The sequence below is a fragment of the Rhipicephalus sanguineus genome, chromosome 5 (assembly GCF_013339695.2).
Source record: "Rhipicephalus sanguineus isolate Rsan-2018 chromosome 5, BIME_Rsan_1.4, whole genome shotgun sequence".
NCBI lineage: Eukaryota > Metazoa > Arthropoda > Arachnida > Ixodida > Ixodidae > Rhipicephalus > Rhipicephalus sanguineus.
This window is the reverse complement of record NC_051180.1, coordinates 192,021,778-192,039,850: the sequence shown is the minus strand read 5'-3', so window position 1 is coordinate 192,039,850 and position 18,073 is coordinate 192,021,778. Positions and strand designations below refer to the sequence as shown.

General features: G+C 46.7%; 1 protein-coding gene across 2 annotated transcripts in view; it reads left to right on the top strand.

Moving 5' to 3' along the window:
- LOC119395155 (nuclear factor related to kappa-B-binding protein) overlaps nt 1-17,310 on the top strand; it is a 755,896-nt gene extending 738,586 nt beyond the window's left edge. For both annotated transcript variants that reach the window (XM_037662442.2, XM_049415825.1), the window contains one exon: nt 17,128-17,310. In XM_037662442.2, the coding sequence (XP_037518370.2) occupies nt 17,128-17,295 (168 nt within the window). In that variant the 3' untranslated portion in view covers nt 17,296-17,310. The remainder of the gene's footprint in view (nt 1-17,127) is intronic.
- The last annotated feature ends 763 nt before the right edge of the window (nt 17,311-18,073 follow it).

Sequence of the window (18,073 nt, the reverse complement as noted above, 5' to 3'; positions counted from 1 at the left end):
TTTGAGGTCCCTGAACCACCACAGCCTCAGCCGCAAGCCATGAGCTACGCTGCTGCAGCCCGACGCAACGCTCCCCCTCCCCGCCCACGTCAAGATGCCGCACAGTCACAGTACTGTCGCCAGACGATGCCACCATCACCAGCGCCATACTGCTTGCCTGTTGGCCATCGCTACACTGAGAGGAAGACCAACGTTTGGCATGCCCCTGACCACCACCTGCTCTGCTACCACTGTGGTGAAGCCAGCCACACCTACTGCCGCTCCCAATATCGAGAGATGGTTCTACACGGTTTCGGCGTTAATGTGCCTTGTCCACAGAATGGTGAACGACCACGCGGCATCGCCGACTACCTCGCAGGAGTGCAGTGAACACCCTAAAGGCCTTCATGATCGCTGTCGCCAGCTGCTACATCTTGCCGCAGCACGGGCCGTACACCAGCCCTATTGGGCGCCGATCCACGAGCCCTGGTCTGGAAAACTAAGGGCAGCAACCGATGGAGGTGTGGTTGCTGTACGATGAAATACCGAAGATCCTCCACTGCTGCCGCCGACGATGCGACGAACTCTCCAGGACATGCCACCAGCTCAACAGAGCCCTGTAGACAGAACTACGTCGCCGATAGAAGACTTGACAATGCGATGTCACAGTAGCGAAACAAGCCAACGCACTAGCGACCTTGACGTACTGTTCGACGGCCACATCACTGCTCTCATCGACACTGGAGCCAACTATTCCGTCGTCAGTGGACCGTTCATCGCAAAGGTGAAGAAAGTTAAACTGCTTGGGAAGGCCGAAAACGGGCGTGCAATTCGAGTGGGAAACGGCGCAAATTGAAGCATTTCAAGAACTGGAATGACTCCTCAAGATGCCTCTAATACTTGCACATTTTGACGAATATGCCGACATGGAAATCCACACCAACGCAAGCAGCATAGGACTCTGTGCTGTCTTTGTGCAAAGGACTGACAGATTAGAAAGGTTTGTTTATCAGTTATGCTAGCCGGGTCGTTATCCAAGTCAGAAGCCAACTATATTACACAACAGAAAAGGAGTACCTTGCCATCATCTGGGCTACATCCAAGTTTCGCCCTTACCTCTACGGCAGGCCCTTCAAGGTTGTGAGCGACCATCACGCCTTGTGTTGGCTAGCTAACTTCAAGGACCCTTCAGGTCGCCTCGCATCGTGGAGTCTGAGACTTCAAGAATTCGACATTATCGTCAGTTACAAGTCCGAAAGAAAGCAGTCTTGATGCCGACTGCCAGTCTCATGCCCCCATCAACCCACCGCCGCAGGACGACCAGGAATGACTTCGCTGAACGACAGCGAGTCGATTTGGAACTCAGGAGCCTTGTGGAATACCTCGAGGACAGGACCACCATTGTTTCGAAGGCATTCATGCAAGGATAGGCATTGTTTTTCTTGCAAAACGGCGGTCTCATATAGAAGAACTTCTTGCCACTTCGAGCCAACTACCTCCTTGTTATACCTTCAGCACTACATCCAGAGGTTGTGGAAGCTTTGCATGACGACCCGACGGCTGGACGCCTTTAATTTTTCCACATGCTCACAAGGATACAAGAGAACTACTATTGGCTTCGCTTCACTGCAGACATCACCCATTACGTAAAGACTTGCCTAGACTGTCAACGATGGAAGACACCGCAGACTAGGCCAGCCGGGCTTCTGTGCTGGGGGTTCTACAGCCTATCAAACCACATCGCCGACCATTCCAGCAAATCGGTATGGACCTACTGGGGCCGCTCCCGGCATCGACTTCTGAAAAATAAATGGATCATCCTAGCTACTGACTACCTCACCTGCTACGCCGAAACGAAGGCTTTGCCCAAAGGCAGTGCCACCGTGGTATCCAAGCTCTTCGTTGAGAACATCGTCCTTCGTCATGGTGCCCCAGAGGTCCTCATCACCGACAAAGGAACGGCCTTTACTGCTGTACTAACTCAGGCGATCCGGGGATACAGCCAGACAAGCCAACGCCGGACCACCGCCTACCACCCACAGACCAATGGCCTCACGGAGCGTCTAAAAAAGACCATCACTGACACGCTGGCCATGTCTGTCGACGTCAAACACAAGACCTGGGATGCCATCCTTCCGTACGTGACCTTCGCATACAACACAGCCGTGCAAGATATGATGCAGATGACGCCATACAAGTTGGTCTACGGAAAGAACGCGGCAACGACGCTAGACGCCATGCTACCCAACATCACCCACGAAGAAAACCTCAACGGCACTGTCTACCTTAAGCACCCCGAAGAAGCCAGACAACTCACCCGTCTGCGCATCTGTAGCCAGCAAAAGACCGACAGCCGTTGTTACAACCTTCGACGACGCCACATAGAATGCCAGCCTGGCGACTTTGTTTGGGTCTGGATGCCGATACGCCGACGAGGACTTAGCCGGAAGCAGGGCGTCGGAACGGAACGAAAACCGAAAACGAAAAACGAAATAAACGATATTTTTGACCGGAACAAAAACGTAACCGAAACTTTATCTATTATTTCGTTCCGGAGTGAAACCAAAATTTTTTCAATCTTAAATACATAATATAGCGGAACAAAAACAAGGACAGAGAAAGAAGCACACAGGACGACCGCTAGACTTCAACTGAAAATTTTACTCTGGACACGTGACATGTAAAGTGTAAAACAACATCTAATCTGATGGAAACGTCACCATTCTGCCTTCGCATCAAGCTGCACGTGCCAAGCTACGCGTCGCGCATGCGCCCTTCCAAGAAGCCAATCTCCTTTTTCGTTAGGACAATTGAGGGCACACTTACACACCTATCCGCCTCCCTGTTTATATACATGGCCTCACAGATCTCACGTCGTATCTGGTCATGACCCCTTCCCAACACCCGAGTTGCACCAAATGCTGGGGCGCACCCACAACGCTTACAATGATCGGCCAAGTGGCCCCCCGCGGCAAGCGATGAAACCGCTGCTCGATGCTCCCTTAGCCGGTCATTCAAACAGTGCCCCGTCTGTCCCACGTAACATTTTCCGCACGACAAAGGGATACTGTAGACGACGCCTTCAACACAGGAAACGAAACTGGTAGCGTGTTTTTTTGTGCATCCTTGCGTTCTATTCTCATTCACAGCAGGACACAGCCGCATCAGCTTACCCGGTGCAGTGCAGAGCACATCAACACCGCATTTCTTGCCCACTTTTTTCAAGCGATGCGTAAGCTGATGAATGTAGGGCACCCCTACCCGCCGAATACCAAGTCGGCTTCGGTCTTCCTTTGTGGAAGAACGTGCTTCATTCCTTACTTCTTTGAGAAGGCTTTCTGCAACAGAGGCCACCAGTTCACGGGGGAACCCTGCGTCTGCCAAGCGAGACACTTGCGCTTGCACGCTTTCCGCGACCCTGTGTCGGCAAGACTTCTGTAGAGCGCCGCGCAGACAGTTCATCGCTATGCCACGTTTGACCAACTTCGAATGCGCCGAGCTATAACTTAAAAGCTGCTTTTTAGAGCGGGGTTGATACGCCCAGCAAACATGGTTATCAGTAAATTGCATATCTAGCGGTCGCAGTCTAGCGGTCGTCCTGTGTGCTTCTTTCTCTGTCCTTGTTTTTGTTCCGCTATATTATGTATTTAAGTCAAGACCAACTAGCCCAAATTTCAGCTTTAACTGTAACACTTTTTTCAATCGTTTTTCGGTTCACGAGAAAACTTCGCAATCCGGAACAACTGAGCTGATGCAATATGAGTATACTCGGGGTATAGTATTAGGGCGTACCTCAGGCAGGAATTCCAAAGCAAAGATATGTTGAAATTGTGCGAAAAACGAAAACAGTAGCAACCAGAGATGTTTATATTAACGCAAGTGGACTTCTGCGCGCCTGTCACGCAGGCCAAAGCGGAGAGGGCAAATTGTCGGCGCTGAAGTTTGTTACAGCAAAATCTGTTACGAGATCCCAACAGCTGATTTTGGCACCATAGTTGCCCGCCGTCGCCGGTTTCCGTGACCGCTATCACGTGAAATAAGAAAAAAATTAAATGAGGAACGAATTTCTAGGATCGGATGTGATTTTAACCCACGCCCTCTGCGTGGCACTCGGGTCTTCCACCACAGTGACACGCTGGTGCTTGTAACTCCTTCGCAAAAATACTCTATACAGGCGACATGTCGGGCAAGGAATCGTGTTAACATACGGAATATAGCGAGGAAGAAGAGCAAAAATAACAACCAGTCATCACACAATGCTAATAGCGCAACGAGTGTGTGGTTTATTGCTTCCCAACAGTGTTGCGGAGTTGCCACTCCAGAATTGGAATGACTCCGGAATCATTCCACGTTTTCACGACCCCTGAATGGAATGGGAATGGAATGTGGACAACGCTTGGAGGAATGGAATGGGAATGGAATTAAGCGCCTTTCGCATGAAATAGAATGGGAATGGAATTACATCTTTTTTCCAAAAACAGAGCACGTTTTCGTTTACGTGCTGTTTTTCAATATTCAAACATTAGTAAGCCAGAGCCTCGAATTTAACAATAAAGTAGTATTTTTAAAATGGCTTGGCTGATTACAAGCACGGTACATTTATAAGCAACGCGCCTACTGCAAACCGAGGCATAAGTTAGTATACAAACAAATGCATTATCCCAGCAGACACTGAAGGGAGAAACTAATTACCCCTGCGCGTTGGTTTCCATTGATACCCCCACACGAAAGAGGCGAATACTCTATGCACAGCGTGATGTTTATCTCACGAGCAGTTTAGTACCTGACACATGTAAATAATCTTTGCGACAAGGAAGACATTACATACCTGCGCAGAGGCGAACACAGAAAGTTCTCCTCACCCCATCCATGCTTGCGAGGTGCTCTTGACAAGCGTGAGTGCTGAGGAGCAGTGCGGCCCAGTGTTCCGTATTCGAGGCAAAGGCACAAGGTGCCCGAGCGGTGCACTGTTCCAACTAATACCAGCAAATCTAGACGGTTTTGTTCCTCATTAACCAAATCTTAGTTTTCTCCGTATTCACGACCGCTCCAGAAGCGTGGCAAACCTGCTTAGTCTTCTTGAATATTACTTTTGTCAGCATAAAAATACGCTATGTCGTCATTTTAGCATTAACACATTAAGCTTAAACAATATTAAAACATCACCATTCGTTCAAACATGCTGACCATGCAAATACTATAGGTAGCGGGCAAGGGCGTCCGCAGAACTTTTTTCAGGGGAGGGCAACCGCTGGGGGGGGGGGGGGGTATGGTAAGTTAGCACTAAAAAGGAACTATTTATGGTCTGAGTTACGCACATGCGAAAACAAAATCGAAACAAGGAATCATTAGATTGAAAAATACATTGGATTTTGTTAATAAAGAAATAACTAAACGTAATAAGCAAAATGCGAGAACATAGCACCGCTCTCAACGTGTTAATTTTGGCGCAAAACTAGAAACATGAAAAAAGACAGAGGAAAGAGTCAGAGGGGCACCAAACTACGAACTGTTTATTGCCAGCAAAGATTGGAAATCAAGAAAACTTATACACATGTGCAGTGGCGTGAAACCGTGACGTCAGCATGTCAATACGTAAGCTGTCCATTAAAAAAGGATCTCTCAGACTGATACGATACAAATGATGGGCCACTGACACAGGCGGACCCATTCCCTGAAATATGAAACGCTTCTAAAAGTTATCTCGGCGTTTGGTCTCTGCTCTTGCCAACAATCTTAGCTTGCTCGAAACGTGGCGTACATGAGCATGCCTTAACATGCACCGGAAGATGCGCACCATCACTTTTACCAATACTATTGGCGTGCTCCCTCAGGTGGTCATTACGTCCCGTTTGTCCTATGTATAGGACTTGCCATTGCCACAGCTCACAGGAATTTGGTAGACAACACCTTCGGCCCGCCGCCTGAAGGGTTTCATGTGCCTCTTTTGGCACCCTTGCTGCTTAGCACTAGAGGTTCGCTGGCACAGCTATGCCAGTTCATTTGGAGCGGAAAACACAACAGGAATTCCACGCCTAGTGGCCACCTTCATCAGGTTATGGCTCCCCTTGTGCACGCACGGCAGCACTTGTGGTTTTGCACGCTCCCGTTCTCTCAAGTGCTCTTCCAGAGTGCTGATTTTCACTTTCTGTAGCAAAGACTCGGTGACGTCAACCAAAACCATCCAAAGGAAGCCAGCCTTTTCGAGTTTGCCAATCCGAATGCAAAGGCTAGTACATCATGGGCGAACACGACCTGCAGATTGAAGGCAATACAAAGCGATGCACATTTAACAATCATAAGACAATAGCGCTATTGTGCTGCGAGGCAAGTAAGCGCAAGAAACATGATCGTTTTTTACAGCCGGGCAAATATCTAAAAACTGCAAACAATTGTGGGTCTGAAGCTCATGAGTGAAAGTTAGTCCCTTATAATTCGTCTTAAAGGCACCTAAAATGAAATATACCATTTCATGGTAAGGCACATGGCATATCTTATATTAAACTATCAAAAAATCGTCAACATACCTAAAAACAGAAAATGGATGAAATGACGTAGAAACACATTGCAGTGCCTGGTCAATACGAGACAAAAAGATGTACTGAAATTGGTGCTACAGTGGACCCGATACGAATGCCTTTCTTTTGTAGATAAATGCCACCGTTAAAAGAAAATGGGGTGCTGTTGAGATAGATTTCAAACGTAGTCATCAAAATAGAGACCGACATTTCTGCCCTAGCTACAAAATCAGCCTCGTCACTTTCTTCAATGCACTGCTTAACTGCAGAAAAGAGCTCAGGGTGGAACAGCATAAAAAAAAGATCATTCACATCTACTGAAAAGAGATATGCTGTATTGTCTTTGCAACGAAAAATTCAACACCATATGGTCCCCGCTCACTGGTAATCGTTCGGAACGGTATATCAACCTTGTGGGTTTTAGCGCTAAAAATGCTAGCAAGCTATCTGCTTTGGACTTAGAAATCTGCTTAGACAAACGCTTACCCCCAACTTCTTCACACAGTTTGCCTACGTTCTTCTCGACTTTTGTCAAGCTCACTTTCACACACTTGAAATTCTTATTAACAGCCTGCAATGCTTTTTCATTAAAGGCACATCAAAACAATATCACAAAACCATCTTCTCTGTCCGATTGCATTATGCATAAGTCATTGTCTCTGAAAAATGACATTACACGATTCAATGCGTGCACCTGGCATCCAGTTCCTGTTTCGGGCGCACATCTCTGGAGACTGTCAACACCGTCCAGTAAGCACCGCTCACGCTGCTCCGAAGACGCTTTTTTTTTTCATGTTTTAGCTTTGCGCCAAAGTTACACGTTTAGCAAACTCAGGCACCAACTCGCCCAAGAACAAGTTCTTCTTTAGCACCACTCGGTGAAGAAGAGTGCATGTTCAGTCTCGCTGCATGCGGGATTTCAACTCGCGCGAACTGATCACCACCAGCGCACAGTACAACATGGTCACCAACATATAACTCTAGTCCGTCAGTTTTCTTTGAATAGTAGCTGCAACCGTCTGGGGTTTTTCTGGGCAAATTGCATGATGACACGCGTGATAAAATCATCCTTGTGTTTCATAACACGCTCTCGGTGCACACTCATCATACAAAGGCCGTCCAACCTGTCATTTGTCATTGTTGAGCGTAGCCATGTTTTGACTCTCCTCATTGTACTGAAGGAGCGTTCGACGGTGCAGGTGATAACTGGCAATGCCAGTGTAGTACCTCAATGGCTTTTGCGACAGCGGGGAAGAATGTCTTGGCCTGAAGCATAAGTTCAGAATAAGTTAATTCTGAGATGTCCCTAGTTTTGTTGTGCCACATCTCGTACCAAGATATGCTCTCTTCCTTGAAGTTCTCGATGCTATAAAATTCTTGGAGTTCATCAGCAAGGACGGCAAACTCAACAAGGCTCCAGCTTCATCCAACAAAAATGAAGTCTTAAGACTTCATTTTTGTTGGATGAAGCTGGAGAAGCTTGAAGCTCTTCTCATTAGTGTCAGAAAAGCGGCGAGCCAAAGAAGCAGTGAGAGAGTCCAAGTAAGGCGCATATATTGCCACGCGGTAATATTTCTCCGGCGACTGTATACCGTAGCTGTCTCGGTGGATCTGACGAGAGGCTTTCTTTGGCACAGATATCACTATGTTTAAGCGATTGGCTGCCTCACTTGCTGTTCTCATGATGTCAGAGAACTGCTCTTCAGCGTTAGTCCGGTGGTCGCGAAATATATTCTGCAGCTCAGTGATGTGGTCGTGTACAGAATGAAAGTTCATGGTTACACTCTGCAGAACGTTCGTAACAGGTTCCAGTCGTGCGCTGTACTTCGCTACGATGTGCAAGCAGACAATGAAAGATGAGCTTGTCGTTGCACAGTAGAGGATGTGAGCTCGTTGCCTAGTTGCAGCATTCGAGGTTGATTCCATTGATGCGAGCTTCTCGAGGGCTTCAACTATGGCCACGTAATGTTGAGAGAAGTTCCTAATTGACTTGTATTTTGCAGACCACCTTCTTTCACACAGCATCGGAATGTTGGGCACCAATTTCCTTCGAAGTACACTCTCACGGAAGAAGTTTATGGTTTTCTTGATGATCCCTATTGTGTTGCGAATTTCAGAGACTTCGCTCAAATCGTTGATAACGAGATTAAGTTAGTGGCTTGCGCAGTGGAAAACTAGTGCCTTTGGAAGCTCTTTCTGTATTATTCGGGTAACTCCAGCTTCTCTTTTAGCCATTGTGGAGCATCCATCATACCCCTGTCCAACGAGGTTCGAAAGAATCAGCCCAGCATCCTTTAAAAAACTCCAAGATTGCGGCGGCGATGCAAGCTGAGTTCAGCTGATTCAACTCTACAAAGCCCATAAAATGCTCTCGAATGCTGGCATCCGTTCCTCTCTTGTCAACGAAGCGAATGCCTATAGACATCTACTCTGTTCCTGCAATATCTGCAGTTTCGTCCGCAAGGACGGAAAAAGCAAACGCTGTGTTAACCTCCCTCAGGATGTCGCCACAGATTGTGATGATCTCGTTCTGGACTCGGACTGAAGTGTATGTTACATTACCAGGAGAAGATGCAAAGTGTTCTTGAAGCCGAGTATCTCCTGCTTCTACCCAAAAGTCAAGGAGATCATTGAAAACTCCACTGTCAGACTGCTTCCCGCGTACTGGCAAGTCATGCGTTGCACAAAATATAATGGTGGAAATAATCGGAAATAGTTTCTGGCTGTTCCTTTCAACTTGCTCGTGCAGGGCTTTGTTGCTGCGGTACAACGGGTAATTTCTTGCCTGACATCACACCCATAAAGTTCTGTGAGGCGGCCATTGCTTCCTGGTGCCATTGGGATTTCCCATGATCCCTGCACGCCTCGTGCATTTTTTTGTAGTTACTGAAAGTGCGCACGATAAAGCTACCTTGAGTACCCCGATGAACAGTTGGAGGAAAGGTGACGCAGAAACGACAAAGGGCGCCTTTCAGTGTCGCTGAGTACGCAAGCCAAGGGGCGCAATCTGCGAGCCATTGGTAGCGAAAAGTCCTCTTGCCAGGTGTTACACCTTTCTTAAAGTCATATATATGTAGCATTTGGCGACCATGGATGAGTAAGAAGGCGTAACTTCAAATCATCTGGGATGCCCGCGAGTTTAGCTTTGTCTAGAAACTCTCCCAAATCATATTCTCGAGCAATGTTAGTTGCTTGCTTGCTGTTGTCACTGTTATTTAATCCCAAGCAAGGAGAAGTATCATCGTGGCTTACTGTGTCGTGGTAGCTCACTGATGGTTGAACCTCTTCCATGGTGGCGACGACCTCAGGTACTGTCCGTTGGTGAAAGTCTGCATCACTAGGCTGGTCAAATTCTGCAAAATCATCACACGCCACACTAGAATCGTCCGCCGGACAGCTCAGTGACACTCCGTCAGACATCCGTGGACGCTTGAAGAAGCGTTGGATATCCATAATTGGGGACCGGACAAGGCAAAGCTGTCAGAGTTCCTGGTGGTTGATACCACTAGAAAATATACGCACACTGTCTGGAAGGATAATTATTCAAATGCTCACGTTAAAAACACGAAAGGATTATATTTACAAGGAAATCTTATTTACAGGCTAATACACACGCTCACAAATTCATTCGTCTAGCTCAATCTCGCTCGCGCATCCGCACAGTCGAGCAACCGGGCCATGCACTGCTTGCCGCTCGTTGCTCTCTCGTCCAGTGTCTTGGTTGTTTCAGCTCCGTACCGCCATGCACATGAAAACACAACCACACAAAGAGAGGCGGTTACTGTCGAAAAAACGGAACCATGTGGCCGTGTCGGCTCCCCTTGTAGACAGGACATTGCGCGCGACACAAAGTGGGAAGATGGCTGGAATCGTTTACGCGCTGTCGCCGCTCTGACGAGGTTGGATAGCGCAAACAAGACGCAGGGCTGGCCATCATAAATATATTCCAACTCGCCGAATTTGTCACCTTGTTGAGGTCCCCCACGCTGGAGGTGCACTCAACAAGATGCGTGCTCACAAGGGCTGCCGGTTCGGGCGTACCAGCGTATTCCGAACAGAGTGAGCAACGAAGGCGAAAACACAATGCCCTGTACGGTGTCTCTTTTCGTGCCGCTATCTCTCTACAGAGCCGAACAACAGAGACCTCCCCTGAAGAAGGTTCGGAACACATGCGTGCCGGCACGGCTACCACCGGACTTGGAGGCGCCCGGCGCCTGAACACGTCGAAATGATTAGAACAGATCGCCCTTCAGCCCTTTTTAACGATGACACCTTTCGAAGACGGCAAAACAACACGTGCCCGTAAAACCTATCGACACGCGACAGTCCAGAGGTGCCACCCAAAGCGTGAAAGCGGGGGCTGCTTTCACACGTTTCGCAGGGTGCGTCGCCGGCCCATGCGTGGCGGCTCTTCCCCTTTCGTCGTTGACAACCATCAGTCACGGTTTAAGTGTTTAAGCATAGGCGCGTTGCCATTAGGCTGTAATCATCGCGCGGATGGGCACGGCTGCACAGATGTGTGTCGGGGACCAAAGAAGACTCCCATAGGAAGAAGGCCTGATTGTGATTTCAAGGGGGACGAATGAGTGAGTGTGACCTTTATTGAAATAAAAGGACGACTCTTGGTCGCTGTTGGGGATAAGGTGGGAAAGGGGTAAGGGGATTAAAGGGTGATGAGCATCTTCACGTCACGTCCTCGCACGAATCAGTCGACCTCTCCTACACCACTCGCAACAGGCCACTTTGACTACCGTATGTTGCGAGAGCTTTTTGGGCTTCATGGTCAGACTTTATTAAGTTACGTAGAGCTGTCATGTCGGCGTGCAGCAGGTGTTCAATGTGACGTCTGCCTTTTGAGAAAGCACCTTTGCTCTGTGTTATTGGTCGCGCCTTAAACTGTGCCTAAACTTTAAGGTGGTGGTCACCTTTAATGATATTTGATTGGCTGATCTTCTGATGGCATTTTTGAATAACCGTCGCAACTGGCTTGTTAACCAAGTTTTTTTTTTTTTTTAACGCGAGCAAAATCTCGATAGCCAGTACAGTCTGAGCTGAAACTCCACGCAAACCCTGTACCACGGCTATACTTAGGCTCTAACCAAATGAACAATGAGTACAGTAGGTACTGCAAAGTTTGTCCTTTTTTGTAAATTAATTTCTGCTTCTGATTATATAAATATATCCTCCGTCGTCAGTGTCGTCACTTCCTATGAGTACTCATCATGTCGCCTTCATACACGCTGTACTTCACGATTCCTTTATCAGGGTTTGGACACACTCCTAAAAAACTGACATCCACATTCAGTAGTATTTTATTTTGAAATGTTAGCGATGCGTATGACATTGCCGCAACAATAATTAAACATGTAAGCAACATAAATACATTACTCCCGAAAATGGTAAGGCGATTTAATTTGCATGAGGATGAAGGCCCGCTGTTGTGAAGGTATAATCGACGCCTTATAATGACCAACAACAAGGGCAATACTTGAGCTCCACAACAAAGCACAGCGTGCCACTTGTACAAGCCCACAAGCTTTCTGAGTGACCGATTTAAAAGCATTGTTTGGGAGCTTGGGTGGTGAGAGGTGCGACGCCATGGGATTTACAGTCTTTTAACGCAGTGTAGCGGTAATGATTTCTTGCTAAATGTAGCCGTCAATATTGTGAGAACTGAAGTTCTTGTGTCAGACTGCGTAAATCTCTTAGTTTAGGAAAAGAAAGCATGAAACTTGTATCTCAGATTTATTCGCTATCTTCAATAGCCATCGCAGGCAGTCTCACCGCCATGACTTGACGTCTAGATTTGTCATAGTCTGTAATGTGCAAAACTGGTTAGCAATCCTGAAAGTTGTTCCATGCGGATATGCGAGACCGAAGTGTGTTAATCAAGGTTTGCAGCTTTTCTCTCTCTCTCTCTCTCTCTCTCTCTCTCTCTCTCTCTCTCTCTATATATATATATATATATATATATATATATATATATATATATATATATATATATATATATATATAGGCATAGAGAGAACTTCGTCTGGCTACCGTCATAAAAATTGTGAAAAACTCTTTGTGCTACAATATAGGAAACAAAACAAATATTTGTTTTATAGCAACAGTTTCGGCTGGTGGTCCAGCCTTCTTCGGAGGATGTAATTGAAATGACATGGCCCAACCTGCTGCACCAGGGCCGCCCGCCCAGTTTGGGTGCCAAACGAGTATTTCAAAAAAGAAAAGAAAAAGAAGAAATGAGAAAAGAAAAGAAGGAGAGAAATAACGAAGGCAGCAACAGCAACAATTGCTTTTTTGGGGCATTCGTCAGCAGCTGCAGAACGAGGGAGGAAAAGAACAGCGGTAGGAAAGACGGAGAGCCGCCGTAGGCGGGCGAGGCGGGCGGTTTATGCCCGTCTTATCTTCGTAGGATAGATAAAAAGGCGGCCTGAGCAAGCGACCAAGGAAAAGGGAAAAAGAGAATTGCGCTTCTGCACATCACACACACATGGTCCAAGTTCAGATGGTTCCGCCGTTAGCCCGTGGCGCCGGTGCACACACGAGAAGAGAGACATACAACCCGCTCCAGCTTTGGGAAAACTTTGGCCATGATGCAAGGCTAAAGGTACCCCCCCTCTCTTTCATATATATATCCCGAATTCCAGGGGGGGGCAGATGCCCCCCCTTGCCCCCCCTTGCGGACGCCCATGGTAGCGGGAGAACTGCCTTTATGGGAATTAGTAGGGTGGTTGTATACTGCCCGAGACATGTCACTAAGCTACTGTCCCTTGACCTTGGTAACGTGTTTTGCGTACTTTTGCAGTTCTTAATGCATCCGATGACATCAGCTTTATGGGGCGCTCATTCTTAACTCGATAAAACTATCAATATGCCTTTCCTACATTGAGGAATTACAAGAATGGAATGGAATGGAACTGCCCGGCCATTCCCGAAGTGAGAATGGGCTAAGTTTCTTTTTTTTTTCATTCCAAGGAATTGAAAAGAATGGAACTGCGGCAAGTTCTAATTCCCCGGAATGGAACTGGATGGAATGGGGGCACCCATTCCGCAATACTGCTTTTCACCCACTGCAAAGTGCTCAGCCATAATTCTTCTTCATCAGCCACAGCACAAAGAGCACATAATGTCTTACAGATATGTAGCGGGTACCACGATTCTCCGAAGAATGATGAAAAACGGCATAGTGGGAACCTCGCTACTTCAGAAAAATTACGGTGAATTATTGTGTACTGGGTACCTTGCATGTGTACTTGCATTAGTTGCCCCAAGAAACTACAACGGGCTCTGCAAAGTCCGCTCTTCCAGCTTTCGCTGTGACTGTGCTGCGTGTTCCGTGCAGGCCTGGCGATCTTTTTATCAGAACAGCGGTCTCGCACATCAGAGAGTACACTCAATGACGTGCTGCTTCTGAGAACGTCCTCACTCCCTTGACACAAAGCATTGAGCCCACTAAAAAAATTCGCATTTGTCTTTTGAGAAAATAAATACTGTGACTTTGAAATTAATACTGGTTTGTGCTAGTCGTTAGGAATTGATATGGTACAGTTACTTCCTCTCCTCTGAAGAACGTGTTTTACCCTTGTCCCACTTTCTTAAAAGGAGGGCAAGTAACTACATCACAAATGCAATATTTTCTATGATTACCCTAACTTCAAATTTTTGCATACAAAAAAAAGAACTGTTACGAACCATTACGGAACATTTATTTTTGTGTTCCGGAACAGAAACGGAATGGCACTTTTTGCGGTGGAACGAAACTGAAACCGAAACGAAAAACATTTCGTTCCGACCCCCTGGCCGGAAGCTTCTTCGATGATACTTTGGGTCGTGCAGGGTACTTCGACATCTCGGTGCACTCGACTACGAGCTTGTCCCTGACGGCTTGACGAACTCTCAGCAGCGTTGGGCACGCCCCAAGGTCGTGCATGTGGTGATGTGCCGTAAGGCTTTTTATGCACACTAGCAAACTTTGAGAACTTTATTTTCCCACTTGTTCTTGTGCTTTTCCTACTTTATGTATACGTTTCTTTCTTCCAAATCATGTTTTTTTGCAGCTTTTCAGTGGAGGGCAATGCAATGCGCACTTTTGTGTAACTGACCCATTGCATGTCGTATAACGACTGTGTTGCGCTCGCCGCGCTGGTATGTCAAACATTCCCGATTGTATTGGATTGTTCCGATAAGATTGAGTGTGCAACGCGACCAGTAGAGATTATTCTGGAACTAAAGCGGTCACCAACAATAAGCCTGGAATCTTCGATGCCGCATGTATATATTTAGGAGAACTTTTTGTTGGGCAAGTTGGTGAACGTTTATAATGATTTTTAAGGCGCAAAGCAGGACAACACAACGTCCTGTGTCCTTTCTTGTGTTTGTCCTGCTTTGTGCCTTAAAAATCATTATGGCCGCATGTATAAATGCAGATGCTTACCGCTGATCAGATTGCTCGACAGCCAACGGCTGTTCTCACCGCTATCAGTCTACAGCGTGAATCGCTTGTACATTGACTTTTCATTTGCCGGGCATAAGTTCGCCCAAATAAAACGTTCTGTATTTCCTTAGTTGTGCTGCAGCCTTCTTCACCGTCGCAACCATGTGACAATATTTTGTGCTACAATGGCTTCATGGATTATTAGTTACACCACGAAATTTGTATGAGCTGGGATCATATCACTAAGATTTCACTGGAGAGTGCAGAAGAACATGAGTCTCCTCTTCAAAATTGCGCCTGTCCTGTACATCAGTGTTCCTTCTTAGTCCTTGTCGATTTTCGCGCTAGCCAATTTTGAAGATTATGAACCAACTAGCCCAACAACGTATACTATTAATGATTCTCCTCTTCCTTTAGTGAATCAAGCTTTAGGGGAGGGCACAAAGAGTCACTGAGCGCATGGGAGGCTCCCTGGCTTGCAGATGAAGGGCAAGCAGTGATCTCAGTTACTTCATGGACATGGACAACTTACTTCAAGTTGGCAGTTGCATTTTCTGAAAGCATGGCGACACATTGAATTGAGGATGCAACTTTTTACGAGAGTCACTTTCAAGCAGCAAGTTCGAAATAACTGTTTGATGCTTCTTAAATTTAGAATTTGCGGCGATAGTTTTCCCCTATTTAGCAGGCAACCTTGCTCTGGTGAGCAGTCTCAATTATAAGATCTAGCATTATCAAGATTTTACTGCATATAGTAGCTTCTTTACAGCAAAAGGGAGGCTTGGACCAGTTCGTTGGTTAAACTGTGCAGAACATGAGACAAAGGGAGCACTGCACAAGAGGAGCGCTGACAGACCACTGAATATTTTTGTTCAGTTTTGAGTGAGTGCTTGTCCCGTGCAGTCCTCCATTTGTCTCGTGCTGCTTAACACTTTCCTGTCCGCAGGAAAATAGGGCATTTTAGGGTACTCTAGTAAACAATCTTGCTACTGCCACACAAAATTAATGATACTACAATATATAGTACTAATCTGTAGAACAAGGAATTCGCTTTCTAATGGCATTAAATTTAAAGCAATCATCACTAAAAAAGCTTGCGGAAAAAAAACTTTAATAGGGAAAATTTTAACAAAAACGAGAACACTGTAAATAAATCAATGCTGCTTTGCACCAAGTGAACATAAAAAAATGTCAAAATATACGTTTTCACCACAAATGTCATATCCAAAATTCTTGAAAATATAAGCATTCTATATGCATCCGTCATTTAAATACAAAAGAAAACATTAGCCCAAGTCGCTATAGTGCCATCGTGCAATGCAGTTACGTGATGTGGTGAAGCACAGGTTTGCGCAGCATGTCTTGCAGAAAACATTCATTTTCTGTTCTATTTTTGGCTCAAGAGTATACGTCCATGCATATTCATTAGTTGTGTCTCACATCTCGGTGATTATTTCTTAGGCAAAGAACTGCACGAACAAATCCACAGGTCAGACGAAATGCCGCGCGGCACTACGAGCGCAATGGCGAAGTCCACCGTGGGTCTCCTTCTCGCGCTAAACTCCACTCGGTGAGCAGCCGCCGGCAAGCGGTCCCGCCCAAACGGTGTTGACACCCTGCAGATGACAGCTGTGACCTTTAGAACACGCCGGATATTTTTAGAACAGAGCGCAGCCGTGATCACTCGGCTCGTAGATCAAAACGAAAGTCACTGGCGGATACCTGTTGATGTTTCGCAGCTGTTAAATGCACTTTCGCTGTCTGTGCTGCTCTCCGATGAGTCAAAATCGTCTTCCAAAGGTTCGCTGCTGCCATCATAAAAAACTTATGAATCATACTCGTCGGAATCAGCCAAAATTTGGCGTTTCCTAGAGGCAGGTGCACACGATGTCGACACCATCTTTAAAGCTACGAGTGTTCGGCCCTCTCGAATTAAAAGGCAGTTCAAAGCTCTCTCTGCGGCAGAAAAAGTAAATGACACAGTGGAACTAGAAAAACGGTGCCTGTTTTATACGACGGATCATGTTAGCTGTCCGTAAACACCTCTAACGCGGCAAAATTTTAAGTTGAAGACCATCGATAGCGGGCTGTTGATGGGCATAGGCACGGACAGGAAAGTGTTAAACACAGGTTCGTTAGTCGACTTCAAGATGAAAAACTCTAAGTAAATGTCGCTTTTGCATCCTGCAGCAGGTGGTGTGCAACCTGGTGGGGGGCAATCCTCGACCCGCCCTACGCATACAGAGTTCACCCTTCCTGCCGGCTCCCCGCCTCATCACCGTCGCCCAGCAGGGACCCCCGGCCACTGCCACGCCCATGCTGCTCGCAACACAGCCTACCGTCGTCCTGGGTCAGTAACACTTTGTGCTCACTGGCTTTTCTGGTATTCCACACGATCACCTCTCTTTAAGGCGCTGAAATTTTCAATGCAATAAACTTATAGGTCTAGGGAACTAATTTCTTAACTTGTTTTTGACAGGATTCGACAGTTACTAACTGATGTGCACAATAGTACGTTCTAATCATCAGTCCATCACAGCTTGACAATTAATCGCACAGGTGGCGCTGCCATCCATTTTGGATGCCAGTGTGGACAGTAAGAGTCGGATGGTTGAGGAGGGCCCTGAAAGCCTGGGTCTCCCTTAGCCCCTGCTTTAATCTAGCATTGCACAGGCTAGAGCACTGCACGGGTCCGGGCCGTCCAAAGCGTTTTCCAGCGGGCCCGGGCTGAGCTCGGGCTTGAAGCCGCAGGCCTGGGCCGGGCCCGGGCTTGAGGCTGCGAGCCCGGGCCGGACTCGGGCCTGCTCATTAAAAGGCCTAAGTCGGGCCTTCAAGCACACACGAACATTATGCATTGCATAGTCTAAGGCATTCTGTGCCGAGCTGAAGTGACACGTGCAAAGAGCTGGCTCTTAGTAAAGCGTAGCAAAGAAAATAGAAAAACAGTTGACGTTCTACTTTTTTTTCTTTTCCACAAAAACGAACATGGCTTCCGCGTGAGGAAAAATGAATTATATAAAAAACCGTTCTACAAGCATTTTCCGCGCTACCATTTTTGCGATTACACTCGATGCTATTACATTATTATAATGCCAATGCGAAGGGTATATATTTATACTGGTGCAGTTATTTTATG